Source organism: Panthera leo, chromosome E1 (assembly GCF_018350215.1).
Source record: "Panthera leo isolate Ple1 chromosome E1, P.leo_Ple1_pat1.1, whole genome shotgun sequence".
NCBI lineage: Eukaryota > Metazoa > Chordata > Mammalia > Carnivora > Felidae > Panthera > Panthera leo.
Window position 1 is genome coordinate 2,260,541 of NC_056692.1, and position 10,379 is coordinate 2,270,919.

The 10,379-nt window shown below is 52.9% G+C and overlaps 1 protein-coding gene across 1 annotated transcript; it reads left to right on the plus strand.

Annotated features, from left to right (window-relative positions):
* Positions 1-86: 86 nt before the first annotated feature.
* Positions 87-8,871, plus strand: CHRNB1 (cholinergic receptor nicotinic beta 1 subunit). The gene is made up of 11 exons (XM_042914698.1): positions 87-163; positions 249-388; positions 980-1,024; positions 1,698-1,807; positions 1,913-2,021; positions 2,582-2,729; positions 3,061-3,270; positions 6,426-6,649; positions 7,153-7,334; positions 7,657-7,804; positions 8,096-8,871. The coding sequence occupies exons 1-11, from the start codon at positions 103-105 to the stop codon at positions 8,234-8,236; spliced, it is 1,518 nt and encodes a 505-aa protein (XP_042770632.1). The 5' UTR covers positions 87-102; the 3' UTR covers positions 8,237-8,871.
* Positions 8,872-10,379: the final 1,508 nt, after the last annotated feature.

Consider the following 10,379-nt stretch of genomic DNA (forward strand, 5'->3'; position numbering starts at 1 on the left):
GCTGGCGGCTGTCCCCCAACGACAGGTGCACATTTCTGGGCGCCTCGTCACTTCCCCTGCGCTGGCGAACGGAGCGAAGTCACTGAGCTACGCGGCCGGGCTATGACCTCAGGGGCGCTGCTGCTGCTGCTGCTGGGGGTGCTGGGGGCGCCGCTCGCCCCGGGTAAGTGCGGGCCTCAGAGGAGCAGTGACAGGACCAGGGGTCGTGGCAGGGCACGGTGGCTTCACTCAGTGCCCTCCTCTTCCAGGCGCCCATGGCTCGGAGGCGGAGGGCCGGCTCCTCGAGAAGCTTTTCTCGGGCTACGATAGCTCGGTGCGGCCGGCGCGGGAGGTGGGAGACCGTGTCGGGGTCAGCATTGGCCTCAGCCTGGCGCAGCTCATCAGCCTGGTGAGGGCGCACGCCGGGGTTTGAGGTCCGACTTGCTGAACGGCTGGGGGCGTGGCCTGGGGCGTGGCGGGGCCGTCTGGGGGCGTGGCCAGGCCGGGAGATAGGCCGTGAGCCGAGATTGGGTCGAAATCGGACCAATGGACAAGCTGTAGGCGTGGCCGCCGGACGGGCCAGGGGTGGGGCGGGCCAGGGCGGCGAGCCGGACTGCGGGCGGGTCCTGAAGTGAAGCCGGGAGTCCACGACGCGCTGGGGGGCGGGTCTTGAGGCGGGGTCGCAGGCTGGGGCGGAGCTTGGTGCGGGACGGGGTCAAGAGACCACAGCGGCCGGAGATGCAGGGTTGGGTGAACGGTAGGCTGTGGGCGGGGCCGGGGGTGGGCGGACTGGTAGATGAATTGGCTGGCCGGGTAGACGGCCGGAAGTTTCTGAGATAGAGGCGGGGCTCAAACCAGGGCAGCATCTTGGAGGCGGGGCTTGGACCCGAGAGAGTGGGACTCCGGAAAAAGAGGGGTTTCCAGAGGGAGCTTGACCCTCCGAGCCCCTTCATTGCTCTCTATTCACGTCACCTCTACCCTTGAAATTTTTCCCTTCTAGAACGAGAAGGATGAAGAGATGAGCACAAAGGTGTACTTAGACCTGGTACGGAGACCCCGTGGGGTGGGAAAGGGCGTCCCGCTGCCTTTACAATTTCTTCCAACGTCCCGCTCAGTAAGACTATTATTTCTAAGAATCACGACCTCGGAGCACATGACCCAAAGGGAAGCTTCAGGAAACAATACGTATATTTACTATGAGAGTTGCGTTCCATATTCTAATTTTTTTTCACGCTTTGGGTACACCAAGTTTTTTGTTTATTTTTGAGAGTGTGTGTGCACAAGCAGGGGAGGGGCAGAGAGACAGAGACACAGAGGCGGAAGCAGTCTCCGGGTTCTGAGCGGTCAGCCCAGAGCCTGACGCGGGGCTGGAACTCACGAACTGTGAGATCATGACCTGAGCCAAAGATTGACGTCTAACTAAGCCCCCAGGGGCCGCTTATTTGATTCCAGACTCGCTGAAGGGTCGCCAGCTGTAGTTTGAAAAACACTGTTTTAGTGGCTAGCTAGTGCCACCTGCTCAGTGGGGGAGGGGGAAATTAGCCGACGGGGTCCCAGCCAGTGAAGGTGCAGCCGGGATCAGAACCCCGATTTCCAGAACCCTAGTACCTGCCTGCCGGCTTCCCTCCCTGGCACTCCCTTCCCGGGCATCCTTCGGCCATCCCCAGTCCCCTCCCAGCCTCCAGCCCCGGACAGCCCCTCGGCCTCTGCTTCCACAGGGGTGGACTGACTACAGGCTGAGCTGGGACCCCGCGGAGCACGAGGGCATCGATTCACTGCGCATCGCGGCTGCATCCGTGTGGTTACCGGACGTGGTGCTCCTAAACAAGTAGGGTCTTCCCAAAGACCGGGAGGTGGGCGGGGTCTCTGGAGGGCGGGGTCTCCGGTGGGCGGGGTCCTGATCCCTGCGGCTGAGAAGACCCTTCACCCGCAGCAACGACGGAAATTTTGGCGTTGCTCTGGACTTGAACGTGGTTGTGTCCTCCGACGGCTCCGTGCGCTGGCAGCCTCCAGGCCTCTACCGCAGCAGCTGCAGCATCGAGGTGGCCGGGCTCCCCCTGGGAAGCTCAGGGCTCACAGAAACCTTGCTTCTCCCCAGAGGCTGACGCCCCTCCCTCCTCCCATATGCCCTCAACCTCACATCTCTCCCGCCCTCCTGATTTTCCGTTGTCGCGTGTGGGTTTTTTTTAATGTTTATTTATTCTTCAGAGAGAGAGACAGAGACAGAGCGTGAGCGGGGGAGGGGCAGAGAGAGAGGGAGACACAGAATCTAAGCAGGCTCCAGGCTCTGAGCTGTCAGCACAGAGCCTGCCGTAGGGCTGGAACCCACAAACCACGTGATCGTGACCTGAGCTGAAGTCAGACACCTAACCGACTGAGCCACCCAGGTGGCCCGATTTTCCGTTGTTTCTTCTCCTCCCGTCACCGTCCCTGACTTCCAGTCTTTCTCAGTGATCCCGCTTCCGTTGGCCAAGGCCTCCCCTAATAACCTTCCAATTCGTCTGTGACCTTCCAACTCCCCCAGCACCCCCCCGCAACAGTTCTCTGGCAGCCCTGGTGACACCCCCCCACCCCACATCACTCCCCCCCCCCCTCCATCCAGGTCACCTACTTCCCCTTCGACTGGCAGAACTGCACCATGGTGTTCAGTTCTTACAGCTATGACAGCTCAGAGGTCAGCCTGCAGACCGCGCTGGGTCCTGACAAGCAGAAACGGCAGGAAGTGTACATTCATGAAGGGACCTTCATTGGTGAGCGGGCATGGCTCCCACGTCCATGGGCTTTATGCTTTCCGGTTTCTAACAGGCTGATAAATACCGCCCCCTCTCCACCCCCCTCCCCATCAGCAATGCCCGGGGACAGCCCTGTGGGGTCAGCAAGACAAGTTTCACAGATATGGAAAACTGAGACTTGTTCACGTTTATCAGAGATGGGCTGCCCAGCCTGATGTCCACAGCTAGCCCTTATCACATCAGCCACCTGAGGGTTAGGATGTGGCAGATCAAGCCGTATCTGGCACCAGTAAGGTCAGGTCCTACATCTGTGTCCCGTTCTTCTCTCTTCCCCTCTCCTTCCTCCCAGAGAATGGCCAATGGGAAATTATCCACAAGCCTTCTCGGCTAATCCAGCCTCCGGCGGATCTGAGGGGAGGCGGGGAAGGACAGCGGGAAGAAGTCACCTTCTACCTCATTATTCGTCGGAAGCCTCTCTTCTACCTGGTCAATGTCATTGCCCCGTGCATCCTCATCACTCTCCTGGCCATCTTCGTCTTCTACCTGCCTCCAGATGCAGGTAAGGGAGGGAAGGGCCCTGCCAACCTCCCCACTTCTCTCCATCCAGTAACTTCTGCCTCTTCCCTTTCAGAATCCTAGGATCTCCTTCTTGGGACCAACAAGCTCCTGGGATTAGACAATTCTCCTTTATCCTTCTCCCATTCCTGGTATCCTCCCCAGCTCACTGCCTTCTTTTCCAGACACCTACTAGTCCCTTGGCCTCCTATCCCCCTCCGAAACAATAGTGACATTTCTCTAGGAGGCAGCAGAGTAACCTTGGGCAAATTCTTTCCTCTCTCTGTGTCTCAATTTCCTGATCTGGAAATGGGGACAATTGTTGTCTCGACCTGATAGGATTATTCTGAGGATGAATTGAGTTAATAGAACCGTGCCCAGCACCAAGTAAGTTCTGTGTAAGCATTAGTATTATTTTTACTATTTTTGAGCCTTGCTAGAAGTAGTATAATGAACATGTTGCATATATTAATTCAATTCTAATCTTTACAACTCCGTGAGATAAGTACTGAACTGTCTTCCCATTTTACAGAGGAAGACAAAGAGGCTGAGAGAGTTTAAGGCATTTGCCCGACATTAGGCAGTCAGAGAGAGTTGGTGCCAGCCTGATTCACAGACAGAAATCCTCAACTCTGGTATTTAAAGCACTCTTTCCTTCTCTCTGGCATTGAGTTCTCCGTCTAGAGAAGGAGAATGATCCAGCTCTAGAACACACTTCCAAATGTAACTTCTACTTCCTCCCTGAGCAGGGCAAATCTTGGAACCCAATATTATAGGACTAAAGTAGAGCAGACCATAAAAGTTATTTATTTCCATACCTTCCTTGAAGTTTGAGGTGCCTGTTGTATGCCCCGAGAATAATCAGCCACCTGGCACATCCTTATATACTTTGTTTCATTTTTAGATCCTTCAAATTGCTATTTAGTTCCTTAAAAAAGCTACAAGGGTTGGTCTATTCTTTCGTGCAATGATATTTGTTGAGCATCTATAACGTGCTAGGCACTAGGGATACATCAGTGAATAAAAGAGACAAAAATCTCTGCCCTCCTGGAGTTTATGTTCTAGTGGGGGAAACAGCCAACAACCAAAATAAATAAATCTATTAGGTTGTATACTGGGAGAGGACAAGTCCTAAAGAGGAAAATAAAGTAGGAAAAACAGTTAGGGAGGATGAGAATGGGGGTAGGGGTTGTAATTTAAACTAGAATGGTCAGGGGTACCTGGCTGGCTCTGTCGGTATAGCACGTGACTCTTTTTTTAACTTTTTTTTTTTTTTTTTTAATTTATTTATTTTTGGGACAGAGAGAGACAGAGCATGAACGGGGGAGGGGCAGAGAGAGAGGGAGACACAGAATCGGAAACAGGCTCCAGGCTCCGAGCCATCAGCCCAGAGCCTGACGCGGGGCTCGAACTCACAGACCGCGAGATCGTGACCTGGCTGAAGTCGGACGCTTAACCGACTGCGCCACCCAGGCGCCCCTAGCACGTGACTCTTGATCTCAGGGTTGTGAGTTCAAACCCCATAGGGGGTGTAGAGATTACTTAAAATCTTAAGGGGCGCCTTGGTGGCTCAGTCGGATGAGGGACCACCTCTTGATTTCAGCTCAGGTCATGATCCCAGGGTCATGGGATCAAGCCCCATGGCGGGCTCTTGGTGCTGAGCATGGAGCCTGCTTACGATTTTCTCTCTCCCTCTCCCTCTCCTTCTCTCTCTCTCTCTCTCTCTCTCTCTCTCTCTCTCTCTCTTCCCTGCTCATGCTACCTCTATCTCTCTGTCTAAAAAATAAATAAATAAAATAAAATCTTAAGGAATAGAATGGTCAGCCAGTGCCTCACTAAAAAGGAAATATTGGATCAGTATTTGAACAAAGAGTGAAGGGGTTGAGAGAATGTTCCCTGGCAGACATCTGGGGGGAAGAATGTACCAGGTGGAGTTGGTGGTGACTGCGGACTCTGGAGTGGGAGTGAGCCTTGCGTATTCGAGAAGTAGCCAGAATGACTGAATGAAGTAATCGAGAAGGAAAACAGTAGGAGATAAAGTCAGAGAATTAGCAGAAGGCCTTGTCAACCATACTAAACACTTTGGCTTTTTTTTTTTTTTTTTTTTTTTAATTTTTTTTAATGTTTATTTTTGAGACAGAGACAGAGCATGAACGGGGGAGGGGCAGAGAGAGGGAGACACAGAATCGGAAGCAGGCTCCAGGCTCTGAGCTGTCAGCACAGAGTCTGACGCGGGGCTCAAACTCACGGACCGCGAGATCATGACCCGAGCCGAAGTCGGACACTTAACCGACTGAGCCACCCAGGCGCCCCTAAACACTTTGGCTTTTATGCCGAAGAAGATGAGAAGCCACTGGAAGGTTCTGAGAAGGAAAGGGATGTATCTGATTTCCATTTTAACAGGATCAGTCTGGCTGCTCTGTTGAGAACAGTCAGCAGGGGTAAAGACAATGAAGCAAAGAGGAAGCCTTCTATTTTTTTTTAAATTTATTTATTTTTTAATGTTTATTTTTGAGGAGAGAGAAACAGTGCGTGTGAGTGGGGGAGGAGCAGAGATCTGGGGGTGGGTACAGAGGATCTGAAGCGGGCTCTGCGCTGACAGCAAAGAGCCCCAGGTGGGGCTCGAACTCACCAACCGTAAGATCATGACCTGAGCAGAAGTCGCACGCTTAACCAACTGAGCCACCCAGGCGCCCCGAGGAGGCCTTTATAATAACTCAGACCTGAGGTAATGGTACTTTGTATGGATATATTTTGAAAGGAAAACCAGTAGGGTTTGCTATGGATTGGGTATGGGTTAAGAGAGAGGGAGGAGAGTTGAGCAGGACTGAGAGCCACAGAAAAGATGGGATTTGTCACTTCTGAAGTGGGAAAGGCTGTGGGAGGGGTTGGTGGTCAAGGGATTAGGTTCTGGACAGGTTAATTTTGAGATGTCTCTTGGACATCCAGGTGGAGAAGTTAAATCGGCAGGTGGCTATAAATCTGGAGTTTAGGAGAGTAAGTCCGAGCTGGAGGTTATCGTTGTAGGACTCATCTGCCTGCAGTTGGCCCTTCCAAAAGCCTGTCCTTGAGTGGGCTGGAGACATGGTCACTGATTATGCCATGGAAATCGCCTTCTGGCAAAGCCTAATCCTTCCACCTTCCTCTCTGCCCCGCAAGGAGAGAAGATGGGGCTCTCGATCTTTGCCCTGCTGACCCTGACTGTGTTCCTGCTGCTGCTGGCAGACAAAGTTCCTGAGACCTCCCTGTCTGTCCCCATCATTATCAAGTACCTCATGTTCACCATGGTGCTCGTCACTTTCTCAGTCATCCTTAGCGTCCTAGTCCTCAACCTGCACCATCGCTCACCCCACACCCACCAAATGCCCATTTGGGTCCGTCAGGTAAGATGTCCTTCTCCAACCAGTGTTAACTCTCAGTCCTAGCGTTCGTCTTTTTGTGCAGGTGCCACTCCTCTCTCCTACCAACTTCACAGACCTGAACGATAACTACAACCCCTGGTAGAGTGTTCAAGTGCCAAGGCCAGTTGGGTGTTGAAAGGTTGCACAGTCAATTTTACCCTCCTGACATTATCATGTCCTAGATCCCATATTGGCTTCATCAATACTGCCCATCCCTGGGTCGCAGGGAAACATCCTCGGGGTCAGGTCCTATCAGGGTGGAAGCCCTCGGAACTTTGTTTTCGGGACAGGATGCCTCCAACCCACTTAAGTTAAGGCCGTGTGGTTGCACTTCCTCGCTGTGCAGCTGGGGGACGCGCGCACGCATGCGCAGGGATGAGCAGGTGGTTGGGGACGGTGAGCTACTTCCCTTCCCGTCTGAAAGCATGAGAGCGCCCCCCCCCCCTCCCAGCCCCCCACCACCAATATGCCTTTCTACTCAGCAGATCTTCATCCACAAACTCCCTCCGTACCTGGGTCTGAAGAGGCCCAAACCTGAGAGAGACCTGATGCCGGAGCCACCTCCTGTAGCCCTCAGGGACTCTCCAGCAAGTGGCTGGGGTCGAGGAACAGATGAATATTTCATCCGGAAGCCACCGAACGATTTTCTCTTCCCCAAACCCAACAGGTAGTACCTACTCTCCGTCGCCTACAAGGAAGGGAGAGCGTGAACTACCGTTCCCAGAAGGCTGTGCAGAGGCAGGCGGCTTAAGGTCCCGGAAGATGCCCTTGAGCATCATGGGAAGTGTAGTACCCCTTCTGCCGCCTACTTTGCGGAAAGGCGGAAACTAAAGCGTAGAGGGATGGGAGGAATTGCGGAAGACTGGAGAGGTCGTCGCTGACGGGGAGAGCCTAGAGGGCCCTCTCACGTTTCGAAAACTGACAAGAATGTTGGAGGAGGGAATTGGGATGGAGCCTAGAGCGTGGCCAAACTGTCCCGCCTCTTCCAGGTTCCAGCCTGAACTGTCTGCCCCGGACCTGCGGCGATCTATCGATGGCCCAAACCGGGCTGTGGGCCTGCCTCCCGAGCTGCGGGAGGTCGTTTCCTCGATCAGCTACATCGCTCGACAGCTGCAGGAACAGGAGGACCACGACGCGGTAAGTCCAATGAGGGTGGAGCAGGGCAGGGCCTGGGTGGCCTTGGCTCCACCCGCCAGCCCAGGCTCCGCCCCTAGCACTCGGTTTGGTTTCTGATTGGAAGCTTGCCTCCTTTGGTTCCGCCCCCTGTTTTCCGACTGGCTCTTCACTCCATCCATCGCCCGCAGTTTCGCTTTCCTCTGTCCCACGGCCCGCCCCTGTCTCAGAGCTCGTAGGACAGGGTAAGGGTAGCGGGTAGACCTTCCCTGGGGGGTCTGCAGCTCAGGAACAGTTTACTCTGCCTACCCCCAGCTGAAGGAAGACTGGCAATTTGTGGCCATGGTAGTGGATCGCCTTTTCCTCTGGACCTTCATCATCTTCACGAGCGTTGGGACCCTCGTCATCTTCCTGGATGCCTCGTACCACTTGCCCCCTGCCGACCCCTTTCCTTGAGGACAGAGGGCCAAGACCCAGGTCCTCTGCGGGCTGCACTGAGAGTCCGGCGGTACTCTCGAGTCCTATCCCTTTCTGCCTCTCGACTCCACTAGGAATCCAGCCCTCCCAGGTCATTGCCTTTATGGGGAGCGAGCCGAAGTGGGACGGGGCCGACTGAAGCCTTGGGCCCCGCTAGACATGCGCTATCAGTTTATTTAGTCTTTGGTTTCTTGTAGAAGTTCCTTTGGATAGCAACACTAGCTTCCCAGTATAATGAAACAAAGAACAAGAACTAGACTGTAAGCCTTTTGAGGGCAGGAACTGTGCCTTGTTCACTGTAATATCCCCAGCTCCTAGCACAGGTCCTGACCTATAGGATTGTAGGTGCTTAACGTCTGTTGAGTGAATAGGGTTTTTTGTTGTTGTTGTTGTTGTTGTTTTCTCCTGGAAGGAAATGCACCAAATAATAGTGCTTATGTTTGCATGTTGAGACTAGTGATCTTTGTTTTCACCTTTCTGTAATTTATTTTTTTGTAATAAGTATTATCTTTAGGATAAAAAAAAAAGGTTATGTCTAAAAGGATGCATTTGTAATAAGGGGGGGGGGGGAAGAGCCCTTTAAAATCCTTCCTTCAGGTTTCAGCTTTGGTGCTCAAACTTTGGATAAGCTAAGCTATTGAACTGCTGTGGGCCTAAGTTTCCACATCTGTAAAATGAGGCAAATGACAGGACCTACTCCCTTAGTCTGAGAGTCATGTGACAAGATGGGAGCAAACGCACGATACAGCAGACATCAGAGGTTGCCAACTGGCGTGTTTTGTTTGACCTGCGTTGTTGACCTCACAGGTTTCAGTGTGAGTTTGCTACTTTAAAAGTTTGGATAGTGCACAGAGAAATTTGGATTTCCGGCTTCCCTTGGGGGAGGGAAATTAAAAGTACGGTAACACCAGGCCTGACTCCCCTGTTGGCAGCAACCTGAGGGTTAGTGGCTGCCTGGTCCGGTCAAGGTTATTTGTACCAGAATTCTTCAAAGCCCCCACCCACCTGACCCACGACTTCCCTCATTTTACTTGCCTGTCCCATTAGACAAAGGGGAGGGGAGGTGGGGGATGAGGAGTTGAAGGTAGTGGGGGGCTAGGAGTGGAAAAAGAAAGCTGGCCGTATCCCATGGCTGTCACTTGTTTTGTGCGTCGGTTTCCTTTCAATTTGGAGACAGGGTTGCACCCGGTTTAAGGCGCATGGGCCACTAGGATCTTGTGCCCAGCAGGCTGTGTGAACTGGACTGAGTTCATGTTTCTGCCTGGAGGTCAGACCAAAGTCAGCTGGAGCCTGGTGGCTGCGGCCATTATGGCGAGGCATGTAGGGTCACCAGGCCCTCACGCCTCCTCGGTTGCTGGAAGCTGTGGCCCCAAGAGGGATAAATACAGCTGCAGCTCCCAGGATCCCTGTGGGACAGGGCAAGCGTGTCCCTGTCCGGCCGACCCACCAGCCACGAAAACAAGTGCACTTGGCGTACTACTGAGGAGGACAGTTTGTTTGTCTTGTTGGTTTATTGGCCTAGAGAGTTGGACACACACACAGATGCGGAGATAAATATTGGTCAGTTTCTCTAAATCTGGGTCCTCACTACATATAGAGCTATAGTCTGTAGAATTCTAAACCTCGCGTGCTGTGGCACAGAACCAGTGGCCTTCCCATTCCTCCGTCACCCCTCTTCCCAGGGAGCATGGGGAAAGAGGGTACAAACTGACAAGACCCGAATGACTTTCAAAAGACGAGACTGCAAAATCCCAAATTTCCAACCTCTGAAATTCACAATATTCAGGTTCCCCAGCTCAGATACATATTTTTAATCTCCGATTTTGCCACAATCTCATTGATTGCCCAGAACGACCACATTCTGGAAACTATTTTCCTAAATCGTCATTTAAAAAAAAAAAAAAAAAAATGTCTACAATCTCAGTTCTCCCAAAATGTCCACAGTTTTGGAATTTTGACCTGTTCTGAAATTCGAATTGCCCGGTCCACCCTCAACTCCTTCCATTTCCTGTGCCTTTTTGCCTCAGAGGAGTGCAGGTTAAGGATCTAGGGGAGGCAATTAGAGCATCTGCTCCCTGCCTCCAAGGCCTTTCTGTCTCTCTTGTGGTTCCGCTGTGTGTAT

Bases quoted from the DNA above. Each gene is read 5' to 3' on its own strand.
- CHRNB1 (XM_042914698.1), top strand. From the start codon at position 103: ATGACCTCAGGGGCGCTGCTGCTGCTGCTGCTGGGGGTGCTGGGGGCG. The intron at 6,650-7,152 runs GTAAGATGTCCT...TCTACTCAGCAG, and splicing joins TGCCCATTTGGGTCCGTCAG to ATCTTCATCCACAAACTCCC. The intron at 7,335-7,656 runs GTAGTACCTACT...CGCCTCTTCCAG, and splicing joins CTCTTCCCCAAACCCAACAG to GTTCCAGCCTGAACTGTCTG.